At 40.9% G+C, this 18,328-nt stretch overlaps 1 protein-coding gene across 1 annotated transcript in view; it reads left to right on the forward strand.

Annotated features, from left to right (window-relative positions):
* FRAS1 (Fraser extracellular matrix complex subunit 1) overlaps positions 1–18,328 on the forward strand; it is a 398,805-nt gene that overhangs the window by 306,815 nt on the left and 73,662 nt on the right. The window contains exons 37-44 of the mRNA XM_006198228.4: positions 870–995; positions 2,923–3,170; positions 8,969–9,117; positions 9,304–9,466; positions 11,058–11,193; positions 14,592–14,782; positions 15,798–15,951; positions 17,151–17,414. Coding sequence (XP_006198290.1) covers positions 870–995; positions 2,923–3,170; positions 8,969–9,117; positions 9,304–9,466; positions 11,058–11,193; positions 14,592–14,782; positions 15,798–15,951; positions 17,151–17,414 — 1,431 coding nt within the window. The remainder of the gene's footprint in view (positions 1–869; positions 996–2,922; positions 3,171–8,968; positions 9,118–9,303; positions 9,467–11,057; positions 11,194–14,591; positions 14,783–15,797; positions 15,952–17,150; positions 17,415–18,328) is intronic.

The raw sequence follows: 18,328 nt of genomic DNA on the forward strand, positions 1-18,328 counted from the left end.
CCCAAATTTATTTTCCAGCCTCCAGGAGTTTTATTTGTTGCCGTCAGTAAAATATAAAGTAACAGAGAGCAGAGAGGAGAAAGGGGAGAGGGAGTGATTTCAATGACTGCTCCTGTTTTCTGTTTAGAAAGTAAAGAGTAATGGGAGTGACAGATCACAATCACCTTCAAAAGCTGTGAGGAGTTAGAGTTGGCCCAAGTATTTTGTATGTGATTTTATTTACCTATTAGTGTACTTACTCATTAGAATTTGATTCTTTTACCAAGAACATCTTAAGAGCAAACAGTGGATACTGTGATTTTTTAAGGTGAGCTCTACAGATCCGTATCCAGTTTCTACATATGGGTATTGGTCTAAAATTACTTATCATCCAACTTATAAACAAGCCACATATGCAAAGATGACTGTCTGTTTGCCCTACTCCTGCTCACGTCAGCGACAGTCAGAGCAGCCATTGTTAAGATAACTTAACTCTTCTGTAAATTCAGAGAAAGAAGAAGGGAAGAAACAATGAAAAACAAAAACAATTTCTGGGAGTATTTTCTGGAAGAAAACTTACCTGGTCAGTCAGGACTGACCTTTTTGTGGGCTTCCATTTCTTCATCTGTATGAAAGAAAAAAAGATGTTCTGAAGTTAGAGCTACCTGCTAGTAAGTTAACTTTTGGAAGATCCTACTTGTAATTTGGGAATTGGCTGTATCATCAAGTTTTCACTCTTTTGTGGTTGATTCGAATCAAATGGTGCTTTCTTATATCCATTAGATTACCCACAACATGGCTTCCAGCCCGGCCTGTGGCTTTAATGTACACATAGTGTAGAGGTTTTAGTGTACACACCTTCTCACCATGCTATTTTCTGCTGACTGCAGGACTCCAGTTGGTAGGAAGAGATACCGAGACAGCACCTGAAGAACTCCTCTTTGAGCTTCGCACACCTCCACGGCATGGCGCGCTCCTTAAGTACACAGCTGGGTTCCCAGGACCCATGGCTGCAGGTAGCGGCTCACTCTGTCATTGGCCTGCTTAGAGGATTTCTTGCTCTACCGTCGGTTTTATGTGTCTCAGACAGGACATAAAGCAACATCGTGGGACAAACTGTAAGGAGATACTTAGGAAAAACCTTTAGTGTGTTTAGTCCATTGGCTGAGATACTTGGGACGTGTTTCTCTGCACCCCCACCGCCCACACCCCAGAGCAGGAAGCTATGTCCTCAAGTTGTAGGTAAAACCAGTTGATTTCTGAAATCTGGAGTAAATACATTTAGAACAACCTCAAATGAGTTGTCTGCTCCCACTTGCCCATGGTTTGTTCATGGAGATAAATTTGTCTCCTTACTTGGGTATGTGGATCTTCACAATATTTTCGGCACTGGGACTCTGACTTGTAGTGTAAACTACATGCCTCTTCATCCATTAAAAAAGGATGGTAATGTGACCAGCTTTCCAAATAATATTTATTGTTCCTTCTCTGATTATAAAAAAGAATACATGCTGATTGTTTAGGAAGTACAGAAGAGCACAAGAACACAACAAGATCTAAATTTTAATAGTCAGCCCTTATATATCAAAATGAATATTAGCCCTTTCAAAGTAGTCACCCTGGGATGCTAGATACTTATTCTGACAATCTGTACTTTCTCAAAATCTTTATATAATTCCTAACAGGCATGGAATAATACATTCTTCTGAATATTCCTGCAGAGGGAGAGTGTCACATCTTTGACCTTGAAGGTGCCTTGAATTTATAACAGCAACAAATAGGCACTTGGGAGTCACAAAGGCATATTTTTAAAAATTTACTGAACAAAAGAAGTATCGTTAAGATAGATTCCTGGCATCCTAAGGGAACTATATTAGGAGCGTAACAGTCATGGCCCAGTTTGTTTAACATTATAGTTAACTTATGTTTGTGTAATTAATATATATGTTCTAAAGATGTTTATAAAATATTAGTTTATTACTTCTTTTAGGTACAATACCACTAACACCAGTAATTCACAGTAACACAGTGTTGAAGGAGAAGGCTTAGAAGATGAATAAAAAGAATGAATAAATTCTTTGGTTTTATTATATAACTTCACTTATGAGAGTCAATAATCCATGAGGCAGTAGGGCCTCCAAGAACACCAGTTCTTAACTGTGCTCATGGAATCACTGGGGCCCATGGTACTAAGAAGCATTTCTCATAAAAAAGGTTCCATGACCAAACAATTTGGGAAGCTTTAATATTGTATATTAAAGAGTCTAGAATTTTAATAAATCCTGCTATTTAAAATTTTTTAAAGTTTTGTTTAAACCTGTTTTTCTTAAACATTTATGACCTTGAAACTTTTTTCACACAATACTTATCAGGTGGGTCACAAATTAGTGCTCTAGGCTTACACAGGCTGGGTTTCTAATGACAAATTTTAAATTTTTAAATTTTTTTCATTTAAAAAAGAAAACATTGTACTTACAGTTAAAACAAAGAACTCTTACAGGTTTATCTAGCATAATTTACTTTCTTAACTTTATCAATAAATTTTCAGTATTAAGATTAGATTCTGGAAGGGCTAACATAAAGAATAGAAGCATGTCCTTTATTCTCTAGAACTAAGTGATGAATGGATCTTAGAGAGGCAGATTTTGACTCAATATGATTAAGAACTTTAAAAAAAACAATGTAGAGCTATCTCCAGTGGAACTGGCTCCCTTGTAAAACAGTGAGACTTCCACCTTGAGATGTGTTGAAGGACAGGCTAGATAACCCTTTTTCTAGTGGAAAGGGAATCTTGTCCTGGGTGGGTGGTTGGACTAATTGGCTTGCAACTCCCAGAGTTTATGATGTATATACTTTGAAATCCTGAGAACAAAGGTGTTATGTAAATGAAAAGCTTTATTCCCAGAGGTAATGGTTTTCTGCGATTTGTTTTATTCTTGAAAGGTGACACTTTCACGTATGAGGATATTGAGAAAAACGTTCTGCAGTATCTGCATGATGGCTCCTCTGCCTGGGAGGACAGCCTGGAGATCTCAGTTACAGATGGCATCTCCACGACAACAGTGGACGTGAGAGTGGAGGTGTCGCCACCCGAGGTCCGAGGGCCTCAGCTGGCTGCTGGTGCCTCTCTGAGCCTGACCGTCGCTAGTCAGAGCACAGCTGTCATCACTAGGGCACATCTTGCTTACACTGTAAGTTCTTACGTTTGTCTCTCTGTCCACTGCTCCCTCTGTCAGGGCTGACCGGAAAGCAATGCCATAGCTGAATCCTTGGGCCATTAGGTATACAGCCATATAAGCCATATAAGGAACATTTTTCTCAGCTTCACTATAGCTCTACTCTTGGGAAGGAGTTACACTGTGTATTCCAGCTGCTCCGGTGTCTCATTAGCAGAGTGGCTGAGCAGAATGTTGATGAAAACACAATGAGTATGTGCAGGGGTAGATGACTGTCAACAGGAAACAGTGCCAATCTCAAAAAAAGCCCAAGTCCTCCTATTTTAAGCTCCATCCGTATTTCAAATGGGAATTTTAGGGAAAGAGAATTTTTGAAGAACGTACCTGGTCAGTGACTAATAGGTAATGGTATTTCATGGCCCACTTTTCTGAGAGAAAGCCCACATTTCACCAGCTGTCATCTCAGGTTCAGCTCTAGACAGAATGCTGGCATAGTCCTTTGGCAAGATGCTGTGTCACCCCCCATCCCATGCCTCAAGAGAGGCAGTGTGTTTAGGGAACAAGCGTAGATTCAGGAACTCCAGTTTGTTTTTTTTAATCCCCAATCTGACCCTAATTTGATAAGTGATCCTGGCTAATTAAACTCATCTTCTTTCTTTGACTTTACTTCTGGAGCTAAGGATAATGAGGAAATTAATTTTATTTTTCATTTATGTATGTTGTAAACAGATATGAACTCTCTATGTAAAAATAATAGGTCGTTTTGACAAATACCTTGAAAGTAAGAATGATTATCTAGATGGTATCATTCTTAGTATTGAATTTTTCCTTTGCTGATTTTAAAATTTTAACCAATAAACTGGCCTTTCTTAACAAAAAAAAAAAAAACCACTATATAGTTTTAAGTAATCCTTTTCTGGGCTGAAGAGTCTGGCTATAAAATCTAGTCCTGAATAGTAGATGGAAGATAAAGCATTGGCCTGGGAACAATTGCTTCAATTGCTTTTGCACAGATATCCCCCTAAAATTGTCTTTTCTTAAGTTATGGGAAACTGCATTCCACCCTAATACTTCTCCTGGGTCTAGTATAGTTTCAGAACACCTTTGATTTTGTTCTTTTTTTTTAATTGACAAGTGATTCTTCCCTTAGGTTATATAGTCTTTAGAATCTTATGAAACACAAATTCATAAAAATGGATGGATACAGATTTAATCAATAGATCACTAAGGCTTGAAAAATGATTGACAGACCCAGAATAGGATTCCAGGAGTGGTTCCTTCCCATTAAATGCGTATTATAAGCTGCAGATCAAAATGCAAGCCCATTGGCAACTGAACATACAGTTTCAGAAATTGATTGAATGTGATTTACCCACCAGAGCGCAAAGGCTTGAAAAGAAGTATTCTATCCCGTTTGAAAGCAAAGCATATTTTAAAGACTAAGCTAAGTTATATACTAACTTTCTCTGAGGATTGTAGAAGAATCTGTTGTACTTCGTGTTATGGGGAAATTTTTTCTAGATATGCATAGTTAGTGAGTTTGCAGTGAACATTTGGAAAGGTTGGAAAAGCCGTCTGAAATTCTGGTCATAAATGGAGCAGAATATAAGGGATAGGAGCAAGTGAGCTTGTTCTTAATTAGAGTATCATTAACTCCAAGAAGGTGATATTGATGTTAGGAGAGACAAAAGGCAAAAGTGGGGTTCTGTGTGATTTGCTTCTTAATGGTGGCTTCCTATACACCGTTTGCTCTGTACTGCAAGTCAACAAGTAGGGGAGGGATGGTAGGGTTTTGTGGTTAGAATGAACGAGTTTTAATTCAAGCTCACCACTTTTACTGGTGTAATAACCCCTGACAAGTTACTTAACTCTCTAGGGCTCCATTTCCTCATTTGTAGCATGGGGAGGTTAAGATTAATCTTAGACAGCTAATAGAATTTCTAGGCACCAGCCAAAAATACATTAATTCAAAATATGATACCATCTATAATAATATTACACAACACATATTAGGAATAAATGTAACAAAAGGTGTGTAACTTCTAGGGAAAATTGATGTTATGACTGACTATAAAGAAAATCCAAAAGAATGTCTTGACAAAGTATTAGAAATAAAAGGAGAATTTACCAAGGGGCCAAACAGAAGATCAACAAAACGAGAGCATTTCTATACATAAGCAAAAAATAGCCAGTAAATGTAACTAACAAGATGCTACCACTTGTAATAACATCACAAAAATTATATTCATTGGACTAAATCTAGCAAAAACCAGGCAATATATCTATAGGGAAAATTATAATACTTAATTGACATTTTGAAAAATACTAAATAAATAACAAGATACACCAACCATATTCGTGAATAGGAAGATTTAGTATCAAAAAGAAATCAGTTCTCCCGCAATGTGATCTTTCCGTTCTCTTGAGTTCCAATCAAAAGCCCATGGCTGGTGTCCTCCTGTGCTATTTTGTACAAATAAACCTGAGTCAGGATCTGTCAAAAAAAAAAAAAGCCCAATGGACTTTTAAAGGATCTTGATAAGCTGATTCCACAATACATAAGGAACAAAAAAGGGCCAAAATTCTGAAAATGAATGATAGGAGGGCAGGGGCTTGCCCTATCAGATACCAGGATTCATTAAAACCTGCACTGTTTAAAGCAGTGCAGTCCTGGAATATATTAGAGAGTCCAGAAACAGACCCACGCTTGGGACTGTCAGATAAAGCAGATACATCTAGCCAGATCAGTGGAAACAGGAGGAACTATTTAAACATGGATCTGAACAAAATTATTATTCATATGTAAAAAAACAAGAACTTGTACTGCCACGTCCCACCCTACACAGATATTAACTGTAGCAAATCAAGTACTTAAATGTCACAAGTAAAAAATTTTACAATTCTTTGTAGTATATATGTGAATATTTTCATCATACTGGGCAAGGGAAGAATTTCTTAAACTAGAAACAAAAAGTGCTAACTATAAAGAAGAGATTGATAAACTTGACTATAGTAAAATTAAGTTTATGCTCCCCAAAACACATCATAAATACCAAAAAAAAACAGACAAGTTACAAATTGGAAGAAGATATTTGCAACACATGTAACCAAAAATAACAAAGAATATATGAAGAACGTCTGCAAATTCAGAAGAAAAATAATCCATTTGAAAAATGAACAGGAGACATGAGCAAGAATTTCAGAAGAGGAGCCCACAGGGCCAATAAATATAAGGAGAGATAGTCACCTTTTTAGTTATCAGGAGAAGCAAATTAAGACTATATTCCACTTAATACCAATTCAATTGGCAGAAATTTACAAGTATGAGAATACCAAATGTTGGGAGAGAAATAGGAGCTTCTTTGCTGATGGAAGTGTAAATTAGAACTCTGAGAAAGAATCTGGCATCATCTGTTGAGGCCATATACTCTAACCATGCCACTCCTAGGTTCCTATCCAGGAGACACTCACACGTGCATAAGATACGCACAAAAAATATGCACAAGAATGTTCAGAGCAATACTGTTTGTAATAGTGACACTATTTGTAACAGCAAAAATATTGATACAAGCCAAATGTCCATCAGCATCAAGGGGATAACAGATAACTTTGGGTTTACTTACTTTATGGAACATCAGAGAACACTCAAAACAGATGAACTATAGCTGCACAAAAATAGGTTAATGGATCTTAGCAGTCTGCTATTGAGTCAAAAGAAAAATAAATCCCACAAGAGGAGTGTCTAACTCCTTTTCCTAAGTTAAAAAAAAACTAAAAATACTTTTTAGTAATATATCAAACTATATCAAGAAATTCAAGGAAATGAGAAACAAGATCTAAAATGATGGCTGGCCCAGGGTCAGGATAGAAGAGGAGCACGTATGTAAATGTTAATTATCAGAGTTCTAGTCCTTGTGCTGAATAGATGTATAAATAATAAAAAGAAAATGGAAAAAATGAATTAATATAAAATGGGCAAGAAGGTGTTTGAGTAGGAAAATTTCATGAGAACAAGGTCTATATTCTTAGGGATTTTTTTCACCCACAATATCTTGAATATCCCCAAATAGTAATTTTCTATAAGTTATGACAGCATTTTCAGGAAAAAAAAAATTCAGCTGATTTCATCCTCTTCCAAACCCAGCAGTCATTTGAGATTTGAAAGATTATAATAAGTTGTGCCTGACATGAAATAAGCATTTCTCTGCCAAATTTGCCAGTGTGGAATTTAGAAGCTCTTCATTCTAATCAAGTACCGGGAGCTCTGTCCTTGTAGTTTATCACCACCTCGGATGACAATACCTTAGAACTCTCAGCTGTCTTTTAAAAATTTTCCCCCAGAGGGTACGTACAGTAATAGTAAGTAGTCTCTTAACTATTCACATCCACTTACTGAAGCATGCATCTTTGTCATAGTGTGAGATATGTCTCGACTTATCTGTCCCTCTGACCAACTCTATTCTAGCATCAGATTTCACAAAGAGCTTTTAAAAAGAAAAAAGAAAGAAAGCAAAGGTAGTTGGGTGGCCTTTATTTCAGAAAAGTAGCTGAAATCTAGGCATCTGAGAAGCAGTGGAAAAGACAATTGCCTTTCAAATGGTATTGGGTGACTTAAAAAAAAAGAAATAGTGTTTTGGAAGCTTGCATATTGTATTTGATAACCCATGTGAAAAAAGAGAAGCTTTTAAAATATAAATTTAGGGGAAATTTTCTGAAGTTTTGCAGCTTCAGTGAATTTGAGTTTCCTTCCTTGCTGTTGTCAAGTGATGTGAGGAAATATGGAAAATTCTGATCTTGCATTGAGGCTCTGAACTGTCAAAGCGATCCTTCGGAATCTAAATGACAGCTGACTACAACCTGCTGCCCCAGATCCCCAGGTAGCTGCGCTCACCTTCCTGGTCTCATACCTCAACTAAGTGTACAACCTAGCCGTGAAAATTTGCATTTGAGAGTACACTTGGCCATACACTATTTCTTTTTGTTCCTATGGTAAAGTGTCGAGTGCCCCCATGTTCACAGTCAACTGCTCTGAAAGATGAATGACTCGGGGAATCTTTCCAAAGAGATATTGCCTGCCTTCGAGATAGTTCCAAAAATATCCTTGGAGAAAGAGAAAATTGTTCATTAAGACATTCAGTGACAATCCATGTAGAAAGACAAGAGAGCCAGTTTTATTTCTCCAAAAACAGTGCAGAGGAAAGGGAAATAAAGGAAGGGTCTTCATTAAACTGGGCATCTTGAGGGTTGAGCATCCATAGATTTGGTCCTGATCGAGTGAAATCCAGAAAGTTTCCTCAGTTCTTCTGTTAACCTACAGTTTTTATCATGTTGAACATTAAGGCATTGGCTCAGCTAAACAACTTCCATTCTTTCTGTTTCACAGAATTTTTAAATCATTGTTAGCAATGTATAATGGAATTTTACCTGTTTCTGAAAAGCAGACTCCTCTGAGAAACTCTAGAAGAAGATTACAACTGTGTTTATAGAAAGATGACATGTTTCTGACTATGTTTTGTTCTTCACCAGATGCTTGTAATAAAAACAAAACCTTGTGTGGCTCTTTAAGTAACCGTAGGGCATCTCTTTGTTTTATGCCCCGTACCTAAAGTGCATTTCCCACTATTATCTTGATCAAAGAAACCCTGTAGGAGAAATAAATACTGGGGTTTGCATGCAGTTTGAAATGATATGCTTTATCATAAAAGGAAAGAGATTTTTCCATTTAGGCAAGAAGGAAGCACCCATGATCTTTAACTACTGGAAGTATTTATTCCTGCAAATGCGCATTCATGTCTTCATATTTGCCCGATTAGGATGACTCGTCTCCCGACCGAGAAATCTGGATTCAGTTAAATTCTCTGCCCATGTATGGTGCTCTTCTAAGAACCTCGGGACCTGAGGTGGAAGAACTCTCAGAGATTTCCAACTTCACAATGGAAGACATCAGCAGCAGGAAAATTAGGTAGGTAATCACTTGGCATTACCTGACGTAATTTTTAAAATTGTGTCAAAATATTTAAGCAACTAGCCAGTAGCTTCCTTGGAAGGATTTTGTTGCCTCTGGCCCCATCTTTAAACAAAGATGCCGTCATCCTACCTGGCCTCTCAGTGTAGCTCCTTCATTCCATTCCTCTCTTGGCCTGTCTAGGTACTCAGCTGCATATGAGACCGGTGGTCATCTGGTTACCGATAGCTTCCACTTCTCTGTCTCTGATAAGGACAGCAACCGTCTGGACAATCAGCTGTTCACCATCACCGTCACTCCTGTCCGGGACCCACCCCCCGTCATTGCGTTTGCTGACCTTATCACGGTAAACAGTTCTCGGATCAGTGAACAGTGGGTGCTGCCGAGAGCTGGAATGTGTGGCAATGTGAATAAAAGATGTCTACCTAAATTGGCTGTCACGTCCTTCCCCCCAAATATCTGTATCATAGTATCAAGATATGCTTGGTTTTCAATTGTGAGTTTTTCAGAAAGTATGCAAATAGTGATACGCAGAAGATCAAATCATTATATCCGCATTAGTTTTAGTAGTCTACAAATATTTATGTGCCAGACATGACTCGAGATGTGTATAGTATTTTGTGTACCAGGCTAGGTGTGTAGTGGAGTAGGAATATATCTTTGAAGAATTTATAGTCTAATGTTTGCAGCAACTAAAACAGGGATATGGACAGTGTCCCCAGGTCACTTCTTGAATCAAGTTGATACTTTTCACTGTAAATAGTATTGACAGTTTCTTGGGGTGGGGAGCGTAGGAGGCTAGATAATGCGTCTTAATCATGAAGTTACCCCCGACCTGAGTTCAAGTGCTGGTTCTGTGACTAGCTGAGTGGCCTTGGACCAATTACGTAATCTTTCTTAGCCTCAATTTCCTAATTTTAAAGGAACACTGTTCCTGTTACACAGAGGATTGCTCTGATGATTAATAAAATAGCATTCAAGAGCCCTGGCACCATGCTGGCACACAGTAGGAACTCCATAAAAGTTAATCCACTTTCCCAGTTCTGTTCTGTGTACACACCACACTTCCTAAAACTCAGGATTTTTCTGGTTTTGTCAAGCAACTGAAAAGTCAGAGAATGAAGTTGTTTCGAAATGGTTCCCATATTCCACCCATTTTTTTCATTTCATTTCCACACCTTGGGGAAGCCATTTGGACCTTCCGCATTCCCAGAGCCAGGGTGACTTTCCACTTTGTCACTTGTAGATCTTCCCATATTTGACCAACAGTCATTCAGAATAAGCAGCTTCACATCCAGCAGGCTAGCAAAAAAAAAAAACACACCAGGCTCAGGTTGCAAAGTTAGCACACAAAACAGGGCCCTAAAGGAAAAAGGTGGCTAGAGCAACTGCTTTTACTTACTCTGATTTACTTTCCTCCTTGACATTAGGTAAGCACTAGGTACAGTGCGCCCTTCCTTCCTGCACACCAGTACACATGTACTGTAAGAGAATAAATGGGACTATACTCCGGGCGGGAGCTCCTATAGGACAGGGTCACTCTCACGGTCCCCGAGGGAGGACCGGATGGCTCATTCTCTGGCTTAGGGTGTTTAACATTGATATGAAGGAGGGCAGGCATCCAGTCATGCAGCTGTTCCAAGGCGGGTGATTAGAATGGGCCAGAGCTGCCTCATAACCAGATCCATCACTGAAGGAAGCACAACTTTGAAGGGAAACAGAAAAGTCATCATGTCTGAGTGCAGCTTTGAGAGGCACTGAAGGACTGCCTGGCCCCAGCACACGCACACTTCCTCATCCCCGTCTATAGGACCTGCCTCTCAGAGAAGTGGCATCGCTGCTAGAAGGTCACCCAGGCAGCTGTTTTTAATTCAGTTCTTTTTCACCGCAGTTATGTGCAACCGCCCAAGGACTCTCTACAATCTTCTCTTTCCTAGGTTGATGAGGGCGGGAGAGCCCCTCTCTCATTTCACCACTTCTTCGCTGCTGATGATCATGACAACCTCCAGGGAGATGCCATCATTAAGCTGAGTGCCCTGCCCAGATACGGCTGCATCGAGAACACGGGGACAGGTACGAGCAGTAGCTGTGCTGTAGAACCGTCCCGGACCTGGAGAGAAGGGAGCGTGGAGGTGGGGTCACTGCCTGCAATTAACCTGAAGAGGAGTGGGACCATCCCAGAGAGATGGAAGAAAGGAAGGAAGGTTTCATTGACTCAACAGAAAATAGACTGAGCCTTTCCTGCAGGCCAAGCACTTTTTTAAGCACTGAAGATACACCAGTAAACAAAACGGGCAGAAACCCCTATGTTCATGGTGCCTTAGATCCTGGTTGGGGGAGACATGAGAAACCTAATAAATGAGAAAGTTGTGTAAGATGTTAGGATGTAAATCAGTACCACAGGAAAAATGAGAGCAGGGTAAGGGGGTTTGGGAGCTGGCAGTGGGGACAGAGGGGCTCGTGGATTGCACTTGGAACTGATGGTCAAGGAAATACAATTTTCTGTCCTTTTACTGTGAGGCAGCTGCAGTTCAGCTGAACCATAGCTTGTGTCTCAGCTTTTTCCTAGGACATGACATGAATTGAAATGCATGCTTGTCTCTGTGACCCTCTCCTCGACATCCCTCCCCCTCACCATCTGCCCTGGACCCACTGCCCTTGGTGGTTGTCCCAGAGAAGAGGAGGCGAGAAGGCGGGTACCGTCCACAGGCCCCTGAGACCGCAGTGACTGGCAGTTGAGACAGCTCCTGGCAGGCTGCTGCGCTGCTGCTCTGCAGAGAGATGCTCGAGTGCCAGCGCTTGGCTCTAAGTGGCGTGTAGCTAGCAGTTCCCACAGAGAGGCCATTGACTGAAGGCGTCTGCCACCAGCGTGGGGCCTGGGACTTGAGCCCCGTTACTGGAAATTCATTTAGCAAGGGTTATGTTTTCCCATAGAAAATCCTGAGTCTTTTCCCCATCTTGCCTTCCAGTGTGTGCCCTTAGATTTGGTTATGGCTGAGTTAGATTTATCTCAGTGAATGTTTGTGCTGGATACGACGGATGTAAACACGAACAAGACACAGCTCCTGCCTCAAGTGGGAAACGGATATGAAGACTGATAAATGACGATGATGAGACATCAGGTCAGGGAGAGGAGCAAAGCACTGAGAAAGCACATGGGACGAAACAGTGACTTTTGGCTGGGAAGGCAGGAAAGTCTGAGGAAGTGACATTTGAGTTGGAACTTGAAGGGTTAGTGGGAGTCGCTGTGGGCAGAGAGAGAATGGCATTTCTCACAGAGGGAAGAACACGAGCAAAGGTGGGAAATGGTGAAAGGATGGTTGCCCAGGCCCTCTCTTCTCTCCAGGGGGTTGCTTTCTAAGCCTCCCTAACACTGTTTAACGTTAACCTGGAGTGCATGCAGAGGGGTGTTTCAGTGGCCCAGAAGTCAAATTTCTGGTGCATCTCAGCCTCTCTAAAAGTGGTTCTCAAACTTTAATGTGCATACGACTCACCTGGAGAGCTTGTGCAAACACAGCTTCCCGGGCAGCCACCCCTGAGCTCTTGTTTGAGGAGGTTGGTGAGACGCATGCATTTGCATTTCTCACCAGCTCACCTGCGACGCCATTGCTGCTGGTCCAAGGACCACTTGGAGAACCGCTGCTCTACATTAGTATGAACTTAGAAGTAAGGGAAAGATGTTCAGGGGAGCAAATAATGTAAAGACCCACCATTTGCTCTATGGGTGTTCACAGCCTAGTCTGTTTCATATGTGTATGAAATGGGCTACCTAGATTCAGAATTCAGCTGATTAGAAGAATGTCTTTTTGAAAACATTAGAAGAAGTAGCTTTAGCTTCATACCAGCAAAGCAGAAGAAACTGAAAAATCATGTTTGGTATGAAATCCAGCAGCGTGGAATCTACATCGCTTTAGTACCAGCACAATCAGGACGGGGCCCACCTTGATTACCTGTCAGGCATCACTGTGTTCCAGCACGATGCAGAATGACAGCCTGCGTGCATCGGGAACTGTTTGATTTGCACGTAGTATATTCTTTTTAAGAAGGCAAGGAAGCACATTAATGAGAACGATTTACTTAAAAAAAATAGAAGGTGTTATTTTAAAAATTGAAAGAGCTGGTGCTTGAAGCCTCCCTGACAGGTGCACTTGTTGAATAGCTTGTTTTCTAATGGCAGAAAGTAAGTCATGATGCTGTTTGAGCAGATTTTCAGGCATCATTTACTTAGGCTATTTTTGACCCAAATAAAGAAGACGTATTTCTTATATTTATAGTGAGCAATGGAAAGAGAAAATAAAAGTTTGAAGGAATTACAGCAATTCTTTCCAGAAACCCTAAACTGTATGCCCTAGGGCTTATCAGGTCACTGGTCACTTAGACTCCTCTATGCTTCTGGTGCCAAGAGGAATCAAATCTGAGTAGTAAAATTTAAGAAAACTCGTGTTATCTAAGAAAAAAATTGTCTCAAGTTCTCATTTCAAAGAAATTGTAAATAAAACATTTTCATTCTTAGTCTTTCCGTTGGGAGGTTGACAAAAAATGACCCTGTATACAATTCAGGAAATCAATGGCCTTTTAATTTATGACCTAATCTCTGCAAAGGACCATGAAAGAGGGAAAGAGAAAGTCTTGTTGCTTTCAGATCCACTATCTACACTTTCCTTTGTTGATGTATATCCAGGGAGTATTTGAAGACACAGGGTTTCTTTTTTCTCCTCCCTTTAGAAGAAAATGTAACCATTTAAAATCAATCAATTAGAAAGACTTAGACCAAGTAAGAGACAAGTCATCGATCATTTAAATGCGCTTGCTCTTCCTCTTGGCCTTTCGAGTTGGAATGAAAAGAAGAGTTAGCCAGAGCCAGCACATTCTGTGGAGCTCTGAGTGGTACCTGACATGCATCCCAGCACCTGAGGTGCACCTGCGCTCCAGACGGTCCCTGGTCATCACTGTAGCCCTGGTGTGCCATCCCCGGGGCTGAGCATTAACCCAGGCAGAGGTTCCCTTATAGAACTGAAGGGTCCAGTGAAAACATGCTTGAGGAGATGTTTCTTAGAGGTCTCTGTTTACAAAGGTACACAGTTCACCTTTTCTTCTATGGAGAAAGAGGGTTCCTCTTGCAGAGTGGTTCTGAAATTGACTACAGTTAAGGTGGAACTTCTGCTGTCGTATCCTTGCTTGCCCCAGGACTTACTTTATCAAAGATGTCTAACAAAACAGCCACTGATTCTGTGCTATGAGAAATAGCATTCTGAGTGCTTTCATACCTGGTATCTTATTGATTCCCATTTATAGATAAGAAATGGTGGGGAAGCTGGGATCCCACTCCAAGTCTTCCAGTTCCACTCTGCCACCTTTCTTCTCAAGTGTGTTTTCATCTTCCGTTGATAACACTGTCATGTTTTCCAGTTCAGCCTAGTAAGCAGGAAGTGACAGATCAAAGTAAAAGTTCCCTCTTACTGTTGATGCAGGTGATCGTTTTGGCCCTGGAACTACTAGTGACTCAGAGGCATCGTTCCCTATTCAAGATGTCCTGGAAAACTACATTTATTACTTTCAGAGTGTTCATGAAAGCATTGAGCCAACCTACGATATTTTCAGTTTTTATGTGAGTGATGGAAACAGTCGATCAGAAGTTCACAGCATTAACATCACCATTGAGGTAAAGACTTTGGAAGTTGGAAAAGTTGGGCCTTTGACCACAATGTCCCACCTTTAGGTACCTTTATATGAACTCAAAAGCAAGAATGCTTGGCTTTAACCTTCAATTTTTGAGGTCAATTTAAAAAATATAACCCTGACCTTTAGAAATCGTGTAGAATTAAGGCTGGCATTTGGGGATGGTCTGACTTGGAAATCTAAATTTCCATTTCAGGGTAAAATCTATCTGTTCTGTTGTGAAAATACTTTATGAAGGTCAGACAGAGAAATCTTGCCAGTCTCATATTGGGTGAAAAATAACATACGGTTTTTTTTTCCTGAAATTATTGTTGTGGTTCTGTGTGCATACTTGCCTTTTCTTATATTTTAACGCATTTATTCATTACATTGTAATGTTAAAGAAATGTGTCCCTTGATGCTGTATTTAGTCTCATTTGAGCAACTACATAGGCTTGCTCTGTCACCCTAGGGAGAGATAAAGATAAAAGTTAAAACTGAGAATGGAATGTCCTCTGACTTGCGAAAATAAGACGTGGTGCCCTCAGCATCCTTCAGGGACAGTAGTGGGGAGGGCTGGCACAGGGGGTGGTCAAGGAGACACCCACAGTTTCAAATACGTGTCCTCCTACAGGCACTGGGATATGCTTGGGGTTCTGAGACAGTTCTGCTTTCAAATAAAGTGCCCTTTTGTGCCCCGCACATACTTGTGCTTGTCTAACCCATTTCCATATTTTTGGTCTGGAAAATGTCACCATTGTACCTATGGGAAATATCTGGGATTTCTGTGGCATGCCCATCAGTTTCTTTTCAAGGGGCCATTTGGTTTGTATAACCTGCTCACCTTTCAAATTAACCATTTTGATTGAGAATGGAAGACGGCAACAGAGTAAATGCTATCTCAACAGTAAAAGTTGATGTGATGGTGTTACTTTCTCTGCAGAATGTGCGTTGTTTTTTTTCTTCTTCTTGTCCTTCTTAAACCAGTGTCTGTGTGATGTTTTATATGCTTTCATCAGAGGAAGAACGACGAGCCTCCCAGGATGACTTTGCGGCCCCTTGGCGTGCAGCTGAGCTCAGGAGTGGTGATAAGCAATTCCTCTCTGAACGTGCAAGACCTGGACACTCCAGATAATGAGCTGATTTTTGTATTGACGAAAAAGCCTGGCCATGGTAGGACCCAATTGCTATGGGAAACTTCTTAACTGAGGTGCCCGATGGGTTATTAGAATAAACACATAGATTTCGCTGATCATTCCCCTGCCTTGCCTGAGTCTAGTCCATTCTTTGCATCAAAGTATAATCAAATTCACAGCAAGCTAATATTCTTTGGGGTCACAGTAGACACTGGTTGCTCTAAAAGCCTGAATCCTGGGTAATTGGTGTCTCTGAAATTCAGTTTCAGCTGTTTTCTTGCTTTCCTGTGTAAACTCAGGCAAAACAAGTTTTCAGAATCTGCACATCCTCTTCTTGCTGTAGGTGTCATTGCTTGATATTCCTGGGCCATTTCATGCAAGGAACAGCTTAGCAGCCTTGTAATTAATTACAAAAGGTGTTCACTTCAGGTTAGAGGCGTGGTAGACATCCTTATAAGCTTGTTCCTTTTGCAGAGAAAGCACTTTTCCTGATTAAAGCAGAGAGGTAAAAACCACCATGGGAATCGTCTACCTACCTCTTTTCTAAGGGTCGTGCCCTTGGTATGAGCTCAAGTCTGGCACTTTCGCTTCCCAAGTTATGTCTTAGTACATCCAAATGCCTGTTGGTCTTTTAAAGATGAAACTGTTGCTGTTGATGGAGAGTTATAGGAGAGGCTGTTTGTCATTGCATTTTAGCTTGCTTTTACTTTCTTTAATGAAGCACTTTAACTGTCCATTGCCCTGCACATGGCCCTTGAAAACAGAAAAATATGCCTCAGCCCAAAGATTTTCAGTGTCTTTCTAAATTTAAAAGGAATTTTCCTGTCTCCTGTCCCAGATTCCCTAGTAGGAAGTCAGCAAGTGAAAAGTGCTGTTTTCACCTTGTAGAAGGGGAAAATAGGGTGTAGATAACGAAGTGTGTTCAAATTCATGAAGAGAGACTTGATTCTTAAGTCACCATATTACCACATCCATCCAGGTCTCCTTAAGAGGTTGTTCACCCAGACAAGTGGAACTTTATCTGCTTTATTTGGAGATGAGACCATAGAGCAGTGCCCTGTGCTTCTATATCAAATGCTGACTTGTTGGTCATTTATGTGTGTGCCACCCAGAGCCTCTACCCAGGCTCAAAGGAGCTGACGAGTTCAGACAGTTTTGATGCCATACATACTCTATCTACCATTGTTTTCCTTCTTTCTTTCTTTTTCTTTTTTCTTTTTTAACTTCCTTCCTCAGGTCATCTACTCTGGAGGCAAACTGCTTCTGAACCTCTGGAGAATGGGAGGTTTTTGGCCCAGGGCTCCTCCTTCACCTACCAGGACATCCTGGCCGGGCGGGTCTGGTACATGCCTAGTGGTCCTGGTGTGGCAGTGGATGAGTTCCAGTTCTCCATCACTGATGGCCTCCACACAGACACAGGGAGGATGGAGATATACATAGAGCTGCCTGCAGGTGACACTCCTCGCTTGGCTGTAAACCGAGGCCTCCGACTCTCAGCAGGTACCATGGGAATGGAAGAGCATGGCCGTGGTTTCTTCTCTGTTGGTGGGCAGTGCTTCCTTCCATGTCAGCTCTGCAGGACGATCGTGGACTGGGTGTGCAGAATTAGGGGAGACTAGTGTTGGGGAGAACTGTTATATTGGGGACACTAAGAGTTGTGTGTGATAAATGTGAATCTCCAGAGTTCTTTGGACCAGATGCCTCTGTCCATGAATCTGCAAAAAGATTGAGAAGAGTTTATAGGATTTCCAGGGTCCTCAAAAATCTTACTTTATCCAGCTACTCATAGGCCCGGGTCTCTTAGAACACTGCCACTGCCCAACCAACCTCACAGGAACGAACAGCAAAACCTAGCAGGATTTTCAAGATGCTTAATTTGAAAAAAGAAAAAGTGCATGGAGAGGACACTTGGGAGGTCATCATGCACCAAGAGAGATTATGCAAATAATTGGGAGCCATTAGCTATGGGATTCTAGGGTCTAACGTTTGCAATTTTTCTTAAGGAGAAGCAACACTGAAGTATCAGTCTTGGAGTCAGTTTGCAGTAGGGAGTTACTTAATTAGAAAGCAGGCCTTTTGCCCACAGACCATCTGTATCCCCCTGGAGTTCTCTTCGCTTGTCTGTTCTCAGTTTCACATATATTTTGTAGTGTAAAATGTACGGTATGATGGTGTTTGAAAATTTGGAGATTCCCAAGGGTCCCAAGTATTAGGTCTGGGGCTTAACTTTGCCCTATTTACAAGCTAGTAAGTCAGCCTATTACTGTTTCATGGATGCTGGTAGAGGACCCGAGACTGCCTGGTCATAGACAAAGTCCTTGGTTACAGCACAGCAGGCAGCATCGCCGTCAGCAAGTTTGCATTGATTCCCAAGGCCCTCCACGTCTGCTGGGGTGATGCAGAGGCCCCAGGGG

Source organism: Vicugna pacos, chromosome 2 (assembly GCF_048564905.1).
Source record: "Vicugna pacos chromosome 2, VicPac4, whole genome shotgun sequence".
NCBI classification, from domain to species: domain Eukaryota; kingdom Metazoa; phylum Chordata; class Mammalia; order Artiodactyla; family Camelidae; genus Vicugna; species Vicugna pacos.